The 14390-nt window shown below is 52.8% G+C and overlaps 5 protein-coding genes across 5 annotated transcripts; 2 read left to right on the forward strand and 3 right to left on the reverse strand.

The window, feature by feature from the left end:
- Positions 1–576: 576 nt before the first annotated feature.
- IUM83_07505 (Scavenger receptor class F member 1) lies at positions 577–1711 on the reverse strand (the record flags this gene model as incomplete). The annotated part of the gene is made up of 2 exons (XM_067931809.1): positions 577–621; positions 695–1711. The coding sequence occupies 2 exons, from the start codon at positions 1709–1711 to the stop codon at positions 577–579; spliced, it is 1062 nt and encodes a 353-aa protein (XP_067799051.1).
- A 3660-nt stretch (positions 1712–5371) lies between these two features.
- On the forward strand, positions 5372–6555 carry IUM83_07506 (Voltage-gated Ion Channel (VIC) Superfamily; the record flags this gene model as incomplete). The annotated part of the gene is made up of 4 exons (XM_067931810.1): positions 5372–5759; positions 5833–5950; positions 6021–6135; positions 6418–6555. The coding sequence occupies 4 exons, from the start codon at positions 5372–5374 to the stop codon at positions 6553–6555; spliced, it is 759 nt and encodes a 252-aa protein (XP_067799049.1).
- Positions 6556–8400: 1845 nt separating this feature from the next.
- On the reverse strand, positions 8401–9513 carry IUM83_07507 (DnaJ-related protein; the record flags this gene model as incomplete). Its single annotated transcript, XM_067931811.1, has 3 exons — positions 8401–8570; positions 8653–8787; positions 8865–9513. 3 exons carry the CDS (start codon positions 9511–9513, stop codon positions 8401–8403), a joined length of 954 nt encoding a protein of 317 aa, XP_067799210.1.
- Positions 9514–9687: 174 nt separating this feature from the next.
- Positions 9688–13260, forward strand: IUM83_07508 (uncharacterized protein; the record flags this gene model as incomplete). The annotated part of the gene is made up of 7 exons (XM_067931812.1): positions 9688–10818; positions 10894–11037; positions 11130–11216; positions 11280–12509; positions 12585–12677; positions 12750–12816; positions 12887–13260. The coding sequence occupies 7 exons, from the start codon at positions 9688–9690 to the stop codon at positions 13258–13260; spliced, it is 3126 nt and encodes a 1041-aa protein (XP_067799211.1).
- Positions 13261–13434: 174 nt separating this feature from the next.
- Positions 13435–14319, reverse strand: IUM83_07509 (Bidirectional sugar transporter SWEET7; the record flags this gene model as incomplete). The annotated part of the gene is made up of 2 exons (XM_067931813.1): positions 13435–14101; positions 14180–14319. The coding sequence occupies 2 exons, from the start codon at positions 14317–14319 to the stop codon at positions 13435–13437; spliced, it is 807 nt and encodes a 268-aa protein (XP_067799052.1).
- Between the last annotated feature and the right edge of the window lie 71 nt (positions 14320–14390).

Raw genomic sequence — 14390 nt, forward strand, 5'->3', positions numbered from 1 at the left:
CAACTTCCAATTCGATGTCGATGCCACTCTGTGCTACAGCGTTGGCGGGTGTACTGGTAATCTGGGCGTCGACGAACGGCTCGGAATTGAGATCCCCTGCTGTGACACCTTCAACATTAATGTACGATCCGAATTCGACGCTTGTACCATGGGGTTTAAGCGAGAGTCTTCTCAAGATATCTAGCTGGACCTGGAGTTCCAGATCAATCCCAGAATACAAGTGCAAAGTCACAGTGTCATCAATGGTGTTGTGCACGTCCTCGATGTCGCAGCCGCTTGGGGCGAAAACTTTCACCCTTAAATATGACCCACCGACCAGCTTCATTTCAGATGACGTAGTATAATCACCAAGGCCGTACGTGTTAATGTCTGCGTAGAGCGACGCGATTGAGATGGTGACAAAGCAATCTTCGCAGGTGATGCGGCAACAATCACTCGAAAAGTCGGTAAGATCAGAGCAATCTCCCTCTTGGTAGATCACGTACGACGGGTTGATGATAGTCTGTCCGTCACTTTGTAAATTCCAGGTGAGTCCTTTCGGATTTGTCATGGACGTGTCATCGATGGGCTCGCAGCTTAATACCGTACAGCAGTTCCCCCCGCCCGTAGGAAGATAACCATCTTTGCAATCAAAAAGTAATTCCGTATAGCAGTCATAACATTGGTCGGCAGGAAGCATGGCAAGGTTACCTACTTTATTCCCGCACTCATAATCGCAATCAGCGTTGCGTCCGTAAAACTGAAGCTGACACAGCGCCGTAGTGGTTCCATCTACCCAGCACTGATCTGGGGCAGCACCTCCTTCTCCGCATCCGGACGTGCAGGCTGGGTCTTCCACGAAGCCGAAAGAGTCTAGGTCTAGACGTCGAGTCTTGTTCGTCTCGACGCTTGATGATGGGACTTCGTCCAAGTGGATGATGTTGTCTAAGTCGGTTGATTGGAACGTAATTTTGCAGTTCGGATACACTTCAGAGAAATTTGCCTGCGCCATATCCAATCGAATCACGCAACTCCCTGAAGCCGATGTGTCCGTGTCGCTTCTCAAGGACGAGCTGTTCGTCGTGTAGTAGAAGATGGGGGTGTCGTTGAACTCTTCGGCGAAGAACGCGTTCACCAACACAGGTCGGCCGACTGCAGTTTTCTGAACTGTGGCGCAGTAGGAGACTTCGACCGAGGCAATCGCCACAATCTTGCGGGGTACTTCTGTCTTGCTGCTCGATGTCGAGGTACCGTTGCTTACGTTGCTTGAAAACTGTTGAAAATTTACCAATCTCAGCACATCCGGGTCTTCCTGCATGTTCCAAAGGTTCGGCGCAGACGTGCAGTTGTACATGAGCTGTGTACGGCCAGATAATTCGTCGACGGATGTTGCTTCTTGTTTGCCCGTCGCCGCCGTAGTCGTTGCTGCGAAATTTTCCGCTGGGACGATGAGAACGGACGCATACGCAGTCGTGTTGGGAGCGGTCACACCGGCCAAACCTGGGGATTCATCCTTCAATGCCCCGTAACTGGCTGTCACTGCGACCAAAGAATCGGGCACGAGCCCGGTTGTGTTCAAAAGCTGGTGCTGTAGACTCTCGACTGGCAAGTACACAACATCTGCGCCATGGCCAGCGTTGTCGCTACCTGGTCCACTGCCACTGTCGCTCCCCGGGTCTGCCACCGTAGCAGCGCATAACAACGGCAGAGTGACGATATAGTGCAGACGCATCGTGCCTTCGTGTGTGTCGCTGGCTTGGGATACCTGTAGGCTGTTAAGTAGAGCTGTTTCTTGTGTGTGTGTGTGTGTGTGTGTGTGTGGTGGAGGGAGAACCAAAAGTGGGATTACCTTGAAATACTGCAGTGGGAGGTATTCATCACGACGATTCATCGTCGACGAATGAACCATCGTTTTCCATATACATGTAGCCCCATACCTGTGCTACCATACCTGCCCATTCCCAAAGCGATAGGCCTCGCATGGTCTCATGTTCATCCAGGATGATCTCACGTTCGTTTCAGCAGGCCACAGTGCAAACACGTTTTTTTTTTTTTTTTTTGGGGGGGAGGGGGTGCTCTACGTGGACGTGTCTCCCTACTATCCAAGGCGGGTCAACCAACAGCTCCGACTGTATACGTTTATATGTTGTTCTACTGTCTACTTTGCTCTGATATCTGCTGAAACGAATTGAAGTTTCAGGGAGCTGAAATTGTGGTTTCCAACGTTGGTCATCACGCGATGAACGGGCGTAACCAGCCGGCCGAGGCGGTGCGCTTCGCCCATTCCGCGTCCTGTGCCCAAGTGTCAGAACCCACCACGCCACTCTCTAGGGCTCAGCCCGGATGTATCAGTTAACGCAACACATTACGATTGCCCCATCCGTTTGTTCCCGTTAAGAGTGAGAAACGTGAGGTCATGACGGTAGACACGTGCTGTTTCCTGGATGGACATGAGACCACTCATGATTTCATGTTTGCACTGTGGTTCGCTGAAACGGACGTGAGATCGTGACGGTAGACACGTGCTGGATCCTGGATGAACATGAGACCATGAGGCCTATCGTTTTGGGAATTAGCTGGTATGGGGCTATACGGGAAACGATGGCTCATTCACGCCTGAACAAACCAAACCAAAATTGCCAATGAACCAGGCTCGAAACGGTTTCGTGGTTTGGTACGAAGTGGTTCGAGCCGATTGAAACGCAGCAAACCACGAGACTGTGGTTGGCTAAAACCTCGATTTGAAACTGTTCATGATGCGGCTCTTATCGAGAAGTGCCGCGCTGCACAACCGAAAGACCAAGCGCCATCGAAGACAAGAGCCGCTGTCAAAGACGAAAGCTGCCTCGGGGTGAGATGCTCGCCATCTTCGAGAAATCAAATCTTGCCATCTAGGAGGTGCAAGCGAATAAACCAACATTGCTACCGATACCAGCCGCAGATTCTTATTCTTCAGGGGGTACGGTGGGCTTTGATGTGAGCCCGCCCGGAGTGCAGAGAGCCATATTGACCAACTAGGCAGCGGAAAAAGCAAACCATCGGTTGCAGACTCCAAACCTCAGGAAGTGTTGATGAGCGTTGGTCTGGCAACGTTCAAACCAAAGTAACGGCTAGAATTGGTTCAACGGTGAAATATAACTTCGAACCAATAGTTTGCACTTTGGGTGGTTTGGTTTGTTCAAAGCGTGGGTTCATTCGTCGACGACGAATAGTCGTGACTCCTCCCATGTCGAAAAAAATATATTGGTCAATATTATTTTGAAACGGTAATTGATTTTCGTGTTTTCTTTGAAAATACAATAATTTATCTAGCCTAACCACACATATCCGTAATTTATTACTCACCGACCGCCAACTTTCAATGCGGCCCTTCTCCATTGAGAGACTGTTGAACCCAGCACACTCGATGATGATCTAGATACTGCTACTCAAGTGATATTCAAGTGAACGCCAGCGATGCAGATGTATAGCTGTTGTTGATTCATATGCGTAATGCCCTAAGCTCGGATATGTTTAATAATTTACTTGCTTGATATAAAAATTCAATTATTCATTATACTCTTGGCCTTACCGAAGATAATTATTATACTTATCTGATGTCTCGATGAACAATCAGTACTTATTGAGTTTTTGGCATTCCTGGTACTCAGTGCTACCGATTAAATAATAACTTGAAAAATGTATTGCAATTGTTTGAATTAATCACGCATTTTTACACAATCAATTCATTCTCGAAGTGAGCACCAATTCTTTTAATCACACTTCAGGTTGGATCTGCGAAGGAAATTGTCTCTCCAACCCCGCACTACTGCGGAATTACAAAGCTTAACAGCGGGTTCGCTTTGGTCCGAGAAATTCCACGACGTGCAGATCACGACCAACAATTCGAGCAAACTGGCTCAGAGTAGCATTGATCTCGAAATGGAACTGGATCTAGTTCCTTCCTTTCACGCATCTCTTTCACTGCTAAAGGGTCTTGCCCAGGTGGGTGTTAAGGCTGAATTTTGGTATTTGCCGAGCTAAACAGCACTTTCAAATATCCAGACCCGTTTCCACCTCTGTTGTCGAGATATCTGGATGAAACATCGCTGTGGCACGGTGGTGACTGTTTGCTTCCCCATTACATGGAGTACAACTGCAACGCCAGCTATGGAGAAGTCAATGTCTCGATCCCGCTGGCGATCACATTTTCTCGTGCTCTTAACACGACCACTGAACTTGATATTGATATTCTATCGTCTTCGGATCGCTCCAGCTTTAGCCTATTCAGTGGATGTGTTGCTACGACGTACGATGCTGAAATCCTTCTTTCCACTGCGATCAACATGGTGTCGTCCTTATCCGATGACAAAAAGGATGCCTTGCGGACGATCCTGGTATGGACACTTGGCATGACTGACATCGACCCAGACTTCGTCAACGTTACTTATGTCTCCGCTGTCACGGGTGAAATTCGAATGACGCTGTCGGTGCCTCCGTCTCTCGGTAAACTTTACCCAAACGTGTCAGACTTTGAGGTCGAGGTTTACTGACGAACAAGAAATGAGACGTTTGTCACTCGTGTAAGCGACTATGTGGGGGCTCAGTCGTCAGTTCGATCCAGGATCGGACGCACTTCAGAGCGCTGCAGTGTTTCTTAGTTTCGCAGGGTTTTGTTTGCTTTCCATTACTTGATCATTTGTAGGTTGTGAGCGTGAAAATACGAATAACATTGAGCAACGAATTCTGAGCAAGGCATTTCTGCTTTTTAGAAACTGCGATCACGAAGAACCGTGGAAGTGCGGGTCACACTCGGAGGATCACGACAACTGCATAAAAAATCAAGGCAAACAACCGTTGGTATTTTGCTCGGAGCTCCTGAAGGATAGCTTATCTCGAGCTGATAGCTCGTGTCGGGTCAGTAGTCGTTTCGATACCTTGCGTATTTTCGTCGATGAAGGAGATAAAGGAGTGAGGCCTTAACCGTCGCACTTGCTCGTCTGAATCTGCAAGTCCTTTGTCTATTGATGTCCGCTCTCACCGAAGCGTAGGCGCATTCATGGTGGATCACGACAAGCCAACTCCTGCGCAACACCGTGACAATGACCCGCCACACGCAGATCGTCGCGGAAATCTAGCCATGTCCTTGTTGGATGCACTGCTACATCGACGAACCCCACAATCCCCCCGTAGCAAGTACAAAGTGGCTCCGCAATGGTTGAAGCGCTCGCGGAATGCGCGGTCACCCAACAGCAATCCCCGCAGCAAACGAGAAGAGCACAGCCGACGCGAGGCGAGAAGTAAGCTCGAAGGGAACAACAGCCGTGAAGGACACATATCGAGTGCCCCCAGCCTTTCCGTACGACGCTCCAATTCGGCAAAGCAACTGAAATCTAGCTGGACCACTCGAAAACTGCGTCAACCCTCATCAAGTTCGCGGAGCTTTAACACGAGGATCGCAGCGAACAACACCGACAAGAACGAACCCCAGGAGGTCGTCTCAAACTATGTTTACGACGTACCAGAGAAGAAGCCCAAGATTCCTGGCGCGGACTACGACGATCATGACGACCTCGAAAACGATGACTTCGATCCCAGGCTTGATGACGATGAAACTAGTGATGGTAATGATGAACTCGACTTCGAATTACGGCAAGTTATGTCTGAGGATGAAAACGAGATGGCATACTTTGCGCACCGCTTGGGTGGTTCCGACTTTAAATTACTCCGCCGTCACGTGCTACACCCACACGGTCGAATACGTTCGATATGGGATACAATCACCCTTTTACTTACAACATGTACGATCCTCTTCAAAATCGCCGTTGTGGATACTACTCGTCTAACAACATTTCTTTAATATTGATATGGCAGGGATCCTTATTTTCGTGCCGTTCGAGCTGTGTTTTCCCATGGGTGATAGTCTGCGCCGTAGTTTTCTTCACCTAGATCTCTTCGTCGACGCAATGTTCGTTGTAGACATTTTGCTTAAGTACGTTCATTTATGAATACCTATATGGATGCTAGATTGCTGACTTCTCACTCGTTACGCGCGCGAACAGCTTCAACACAGCAGTTGAAGACGATGGCAAGTTGCATTTCTCATACCCCTCTATCCTTCGAAGCTACACGCGTGGATGGTTTGTACCAGAAGTGCTTTGGACACTACCATTCTACGTGAGTTTTGAGAGACATGATCCCGGAGCCTACGATGACCGGGGATCTGCAAATTCTCCCATGTTTCACTTCGCTGTACAAGAAGGCTGGTTATACCCAGCTGCCCGTTGTCTGCGGTTAATGCGTGTTATTGGGCTACCACGGCTTCAACGCCGTCTGGAACATTCGTTGCTCATTTCATCCAAAGTGAGCAGTCTGGGGAGTTTCTTGTTTGTGGTGCTGGCACTCTCGCACGTCTTTAGTTGTGTGTTTGCGTACTTGGCTTTTGGCGATGAGGATCAGCTTGAGTTTGCGCTGGGCTCACGCGTGCTGCAGGACGGCGAGGTCAAGACTCGGTACATTGCAGCCTTCTATTGGTCCATGATGACCATGACTACGGTCGGCTACGGCGACAGTACGCCAAACTCTCTTTTATCTTGACGTATACCTTTGATATCATCGCTAACTTAGACTATTGTGTGCTCGATTTCTTTTAGTCACGGTGAAAACTAACGCTGGAAGACTCTTTTCGATTGCCGCCATGGTTGTCGGTGGTGGCGTTTTCGCTTACGGCATCACGAACGTCGTATCCCTTTTTCAACAGCTTTATGAAAGTGACACTGCCTACCGACGAGATATGGATCAGATCAACGACTTCATGCAAGCGCGAATGCTACCGCGAGCATTGCGTGACAAAGTTCGAGCCAACACTTTTCACTGGCGTAAAGCTGCCCGTGGTGAGGACAAAGAACGCGATCGTGCCATTGTTGAGAGGATGGCGAGTGTTATTCGCACCAAAGTGGCGGATCGCTTCTGTGAAGACATGATGCCTCACAAAATGCCATTTCTCGCTGGCTGCAGCGCCGAGTTCATTCACGACTTGTATTTACGCATGCGAGTTCAGTGTTACCTACCCGGAGAGGATATTATCTCGCAAGGAGATTACGGTTCCGAAATGTTCTTCCTCTTCGTGGGTCACGCTCAGGTTTTGCTTGGGCTGACCAAGGTGGCTCTCTTCGGGCCCAACTCATGTTTTGGCGAATTTAGCATCGCTAACCCGCGCAAACCACGACTTGCAACAATTCAAGCTCTCGACTTTTGCGAAACTCACTGCATTGAACGTGAGCAAATACTAGGAGTTCTTTCATCGCATCCGATCACAATGCGCTCTGCGCGTCAGCTCGCAACCCTGCGATCTCGCAAGGCGTTGACATTGGTCTACGAGAGCGGCGGGAAGTCGCGCACGTTGTTGCAGGGACTCGCTATGATGTGGAGATCGGAGGGGATTCAAGCCGTGCTTCCTACAGGTGTATCGGCTGACAGTTTGCCTTTCTTGCAGGAGTTCACTGCCACCCCCGCTGGCTTTAGTCGGAGAGGATCTGTGAGCGGCGGCATATTATTTTCAGGCGGGATGGTTGTAAGCCCTAACTTTCAGCCTGACCAGTCAAACCCTCCCCAGCAATTGGACCCTGCCCAGCTAGTTCAGCTTCAGCAGTACAATTCGACCGGAGCCTCCCAGGCCCAGGTTACAACTTCTACCGGATTGAGCGCAGCTACCTCACCCGCGCTGAGTCAATCGAATTCCAGTCCGTCACTAACGGTAGACGCCGCACCACACTCCTCAGCAACTACGCCGGGGCTGCCGTTGACCCCATCGCACCAAAGAGGACGCACTGGGCTAAAACTGCAGAAAATCACTCTGGATAAACTATCCGATATCGACACGCGCTCTGCAGACAAGGACGTCAGCAAAGTGGTGTGTACTATTGCCAGTAATCACAGGCCGTCACTGAAGAGAAGAGGGTCTGCCACCAGCATCACGATTGGTAGTCCGCTTGTCGTGCTACCTCCACCGCCAACAGCTCCAGTGTCTCAAGATGATCGTCTAGACCAGCTTCTCGCTGAGATACGAAACGTGGCCAGTCGGCAGAGCATGCTGGAGGAGCAGTTGAAAGCAATGCTAGCAACGAAGCAGGAGGACCCACTCATACCCACACACAACAGGTTAGACAGCGGCACTATGGCCCTCGAAAGGGGCCGCTTTGACGAACAGCACTGGATAAACGACCACGCGCCACCTCTCACATGTGAACACGCCTCTCGCAATGTCGATCGATTGATACATTCTGACGGTGATGGGGTCTAAAGACCAGCAAAACAGACCTCAAAATCTAGCGAAGATGGGGCAGAGTATCGGGGCATAAATACACGTGTTCATTGCTGTGATCCCTCTGTGGCAACGCTTACTATGTTTTTCTACCGCGCCCTACAGTATCTGCCATGGCCCTAGTCGAAGAGACCTGGCGTCGACGGGGCTTGCGATACCTCACCTCCCGAAAGACGCACCAGCCACTTGCGAACATCGTCCTCGAGAGCCAGGCGCCCTTGACTGCAGTTGCTGCAAGGAGGCAGCAGCGAGATCTTCTTGCCCTTGTAGCTCAGACCCACGACGAACGCTGCAATAGCAACCCATTGGTTAGCTACAGTGTACGTCACAACTCCTACATATTGCAATAGCTGAAGCATTACAGCACGTACGTGTTGGCGCGTTGCCGAACTGCGTCTTCCAGTGCGTGCGCTTGTCCGTAGGCTGTGTGTTCAAGTCCACCCAGCAGAACGTGAGCGGGTCTCGCTGGAACTCGGTCGCTAGTTTCTCCATGATACCAAACTGGTCTGCGCGTCGGTCAGTAAAATAAAAAGCTCGTCATTCTACCAGATCTCCACCCACACGAGCACAATTGTTCCCTCACCTCGCACGCTGCAGCCGTGGCTCGTCTCGTCCGGGACGAACACGAGCGTGCGTCTCCCCCGCGCCGTCAAGTACAGCGGGTTCAGCTCATAAATGGACGGAGCGAACACCTTCGCCAACTGCGCCAACGGGCTCGTCCGCAGCGCTTGCTGAGGCTCCTCACCGCCCCCAGATCCCGCCCTACTGTTGCTGCTGGGCTCCGCTGTCTTGTTGCCTGCCGAGAGCATCCCGATGGCCGCCGCGAACAGCAGCATCAGCAGGAAGGGCGTGGCCAGGTGCGACAGGTCCCAGTGCCCAGAAGTCGTGTACTGATAGCCGTAGCCCCCTCCGTAGCCTCCGTAGCGCTGCTGCTGCTGCTGCCTGTAGAATTCCTGCTGCCTCTGCCGCCGCTCGTGCTCCGCCGCGGCCGGCGCGTTGCTCAGGCGGTCGTAGGCGGCGCCGATGCGCATGAACTCCTGCTCGGCGCGCGGGTTGCCCGGGTTCTTGTCCGGGTGCCACTTGAGCGCCAGCGCCCGGTACGCGCGCTTGATCTCCGCGTCCGAGGCCGAGCGCCGCACGCCCAGCACCTGGTACGGGTCCTCCGCGGCCGCCAGCAGCGGCAGCAGCAGCAGCAGCAGCAGCGGGAGCAGCTTGACCACCTTGGCCAGCATTGCTACACTTGTGACTTGTGACACTCAGCTGCGCGTAACGGCTGGGGAAATGGGTCCTTTATGTGCGACACACGACCGGGGGGTTGGGAGATGGAACCCACCCATATTATAGGAACAGGTACCTATACCACGGACGTAGCAGGAGCCCATTTCCTCAGAGGAGTTCGCTTGAATATGGACGAGAGCCTGTCGAGCGTGGACCAGTTCCTGCGGGACAACGGCTTCAGCCTCTCGGGCCTGGCGTCCGCGAGCGGCGGCGACCGCGAGCTGCATCTGCTGCTGGACGACGAGCACGAGCTGCTGCTGAGCGACGCGGACGCGTCCCCGCGCTTCGAGCTGCTGGACGACGAGCAGCTGCACAGCGGCCAGCGCCACAGCGGCGCCAGCACCAGCGAGCGCCCGCACGCGCAGCCGCCAGCAGCTGAAGCAGGTGACGCAGATGCTGCAGGTGGCGCCGAGGCCGAGCCGGAGGACTCGCTGGACCGCTCCATGCTCTTCGGGGGCTCGCAGCTCTCGCTGTCCGCGGAGCAGCAGCCGCTGCAGTTGTCGGCGGCCTCCTCCGCCTCTGTCGAGCCATTGGCGGCCGTGTACCAGATGACGCCGCAGCAGCAACAGCAGCAACAGCAGCAGCAACAGCAACAGCAGTCGGACATGGTGTCGGCGGCCTCCTCGTCGTCGCTGCCGCCATCTCCGTCGCCGTCGGTGTCGGTGGTGGGGTCGTCCGACCGCGGGCTGGACGACGAGCTGACCGACGCTCTGGGGGTGCCCAGGGCGTCGCTGGGGGCGGGGAACAGACTCAGCACGTCGTCGAGACGGTCGAGGGACGAGGTGGTGGGGCGCGGCAGCAGAGCAGAGTCGGCCAGTGAGTGCGGGTCGCAACAGTCGAGGACGTCGCGGACGTCCAAGACGCGGCGCACGCTGTTTGCAGGTGAAGAAGAAGAGGAGGAGGCTGGACGATCGTCGGGAGGAAGTGCTCGCGACGACCGTGAAGCCCACAGTTTTGGGGATGAGAAGGGTGGGTGGAGCCAGCCTAGGAGTAGCGGCCTGTCGGTGTATGAGGCGGATCAACTTCAACGTGAAGAGAAGAGAGAGGAGAGTGACGAGGAGAGTGTCGTAACCAGCGCCGCTAGCCGTGAGATCGACAAGGACGAGGGCGATTGGAATGGACTCAACGATCTACTGAGGAGAAACGGGCTGCCAGCAGTGCGGTTTCGGCGTGTTGGGTCGGGGGAGGCGCTTCCGGACAAGGATTCCCTCTTCAGCGTAATTCATGACTTTGGCGTGCAGCTGGAGCGCAAGAACGAGGTCGGTGCTCGGAACGGCTGCGCAAAATATTGTCGCCGGTGGTTTTGACTGTACGATGTGTGATGTACTATGTAGGCGATTCGAGACCTGGTGCTGGCGTCCAAGCGAAACTCGAGAGTGCAAAGCAGAAGAGAGGGGGAGCTTCAGAACAGCGAGAAAAAGATGGAGGAAACGCAAAAGGCACTAGAAAAAGCAAAAGCAGAGATTCAACGGCTAAAGGTAGGGCTTCGATACAGCGACGTGAAATTTTGCCTTAGGATTTGCGTCGTGCAGTAGCTCATTTGTATAATTTTTTGCCTCCATGATTTCAGGCTTTGCAGAAAAAGGAAAGCGACAGTGCCGAGCTCCTGTCCAAGAAACTCAAGAACTCGTGCATTCGGCTCCAGCAGCAGCTGAAGGTTAGCGAACACCGTGTTAAGGCCAAAGAAGTCATTGTTGAGAGGATGCAAGCCAAGCTGCAGCAGCAGGTCGACAAGGAGAGCATGAATAAGACGCGCGATCGCCGCGCCTTCCGAAACCTCCAGGATCGGGACCCGCGACGAGCTAATCCGCGTGACATCCAAGAGCTCGAAACAATTGGTGTGTATGAAGCGCAGCGCGAGCAGATGCAGGAAGAGATCGAGCACTTGAAGTCTCAGGTGGCTGCGCTCAACAGTGAACTCCGTGATAAGGACAACTTTATCGCTCGGCAAGGTAGCGCAGCATTGAAATTTGAGCCGCCTATTTGGGAAGAGTTCTCTGAGCAGGGTGGCGCCGAACGAGCGTCTGGATCGAAGTTTCGGTTCCAACACCGCGCTGGATCGTCCTCTGTTGCTTCAGATGAAATGATGTTAGAACAGCTCGAAGCAGCGCGGCGTGAGCAAGAAGTGGCTGCAGCTAAATTGCGACACCGTGAGGCTGTGATGATCAAGAAGATTGCAATGATTGAACAAGAATTACTGACAGCTCGAGAGACCATCGGCGAACTGAAGGAGGAAAATGCGAACTTGACTTTGGAGGCAGAATCACGTCCTAGTATCCGTGATTACCGCTTAAGCCAGCGGCGCATACACCAGTTAGAGCGCCAAGTAGCTGAGAATAAGCTTGCGCTGGAGGAGTCTAGTGATCTTAACGAGCTGCGCAAGTACATGGGGACAAAGGAGCTGGTGGAGCGTGATCGTTTGAACCATCGACTGCATCTAAACAGGCTGAATACGCTTCCACGCGAGACAACATTGGAAGTCGTAAAGCACGTGTGCCGTGTGCTCCACCTGACGGATATCACCCTCATTGCACCGAGCCTCGACAAGCTTTGCAGCGTGGTCGCTGCAGTCCCGCGCATGGAGAAATTCATTCGCGATGTGTGCGGATTCGTGTTTTTGCATTTGAGCAGTATTGCTGATGCGAATGGGGCAGATAGCACCAAGTTCGAGCTGGAGCAGGTGCTTCCTACATTGCAACAGTGGATGATGGAGCGGAGAAAACTTCACGCATTGGAGGGGTTCAAAGCGTCCGTGATTACAGAACTGTGCAAACGGACGGTCGAACCAAGCATTCTCAGCGGTGCTGACGGCGACAATGAGAATGAAATTCCTCCGGTTCACCCAACCACCCTATCTCGCGCTGTTCATATCGTTTCAGAGCTTGTGGACCTTGAGAAAAGCGTTATGCACCATCGCGAAATTTATACTCAAGCTGCTGCTGAAGTTGAGGTAAGGTGGACGCCGACGTGTTCATCCTCCTCATGAACTCATCTAACTGAACTTCCTCTACTCTTATTTCTTCAGCGCCGTCCAAACGTGTTGATTAACCAGATTGTGCGGCACTTTTCGCATCTCTTCCAAGTCAAAAGTATCGAAGGCGTTCTTCCGAAGATCAATGTACGATTTGCCTCTTCGTCACGTCGGTAATGGTATCTGTGCTAACGATGCAACTTGTCTTGCGCTCCTCAGGAAACATACTTGTTCGTGAACGAGATGAAAAACTTCCTACATGCCGTTCGCGATGCTCTTCGTTTGAGTACGTGCTATGTATATTTGGTGTAGTTGTTCCAACTCCCAACTGACTTTCCGTTGCACTGTTAATGCAGAGAAAGATACGTCGCTGGTACACTGCCTAAATGCAATTAGAGAGCGACTCGAAGATGCTGCTGCCCCTGCTCGTGCTACAACTCCAGAAGGCGATGACGACACAAATCAAGAAACTGGCTACGGCGGCAACTCGCCAAACTTTGTTGTTGAAAAGCGGCGATCACAGCCGAATACACATGCTGACCGCGATGTCGAAACCAATCTGGTTGGAGTCCGGCAAGTTCGCGAGATGAGTATTTTAGTGCGCGAGCTGAAACGTGAGTTGGGTGCTGCGACGATGGAAGATATATTGCCCAGAACGAAGCGCTTGATGGAGCTGCTGAGTCTGTCTATCCATAACGCCGACCCACAAGACGACGAGGATTATGAATAAAACACTAGGTGGATCTCGATGTGGGGTAGCCGTGCGTGCAGATGCTCAGGGTGAATTTACGACGATCCACAACTCGGACGTGACGACGAACTTATTCACGGACCAGAACGGAATGAAAGAACATGCATTTGGGGTTGAAAAGCGCCTAGACGGTCAATGCCTAGACTATTGTGGCTACCGCTCTTCTTCGGCTACGCGCGGCTCCTCTATCGTGATGCTGCACATTTCCAAGTTGCCAATTACGATGGTAACCGGGAGAGGCGTTGCTGGTTCCATAACGGAGTAGTTGCAGTGCGGAAGCTCGTCCTTCGGAGATATGCAGGGCTCTACCGGGACGATGACGCCTCCGGCTGCACCGCGAGATGGGTGATACACACCGTATAAAGCCACTTGAACGAGTCCGAGAGCGCCGTTGACGGATGAAGGGACGATCAGGAACAAGTCGAACACGAGGGCTCCGTAGACGACCCACAACAAGTTGTTGATGGTTCCAGCGAGGATCATGGCGAACGGCAGCGAGGCCGAGGACCGGGTTTGCAGTACAAGCTTGATGGCAGCCAGTGGCGATGCGTACAGAGCAAGACTGGAAGCGATCGCGATGATCCCAACGATCATCGTCATGGATTGCTGCAAACCCGGCAGCAAACCGCTCTTGCCCAGCATGACGTACACCGTCACCGCAATGTTGCACACCAGTGCGATGCAGCAGGTTTTGAAGACTGCTTTGCGCTCAGTCGTCCATCGGATGTACACTGCGAGGAACACGACACTCAAGGCATCACCGATAGCGTAGGTGGTGAGCACCGGGAACGTGTTGTCCGTGACGTAGCCGTACAGCATCCTGCAGAATTGGTGGTGAAAGTCAGTGTGCCGCGGTGAATACCACGTTGTCAAGGAAGTGACTGCAGGTTCCACGTACCAGATGTGGTTGCAGACCCAGAGCGTCGCGAATGGCAGCACCGATGCACTGCCGACGCTTCCGTGGCGATGGATGCGCAGTACCGACGAGGAAGGGCTGGCGCACATGTACAGCGCCGACACCGTCGTGACGACCCGCATGACGTCTTCGAAGGAGGCACCCATAGCTCCACGACGTAGACGAAGAGCGCCGAACTTGCACGAGACTTGCG

This window comes from Phytophthora cinnamomi (genome assembly GCF_018691715.1).
Source record: "Phytophthora cinnamomi strain GKB4 chromosome Unknown Contig6, whole genome shotgun sequence".
Classification (NCBI taxonomy): domain Eukaryota; phylum Oomycota; class Peronosporomycetes; order Peronosporales; family Peronosporaceae; genus Phytophthora; species Phytophthora cinnamomi.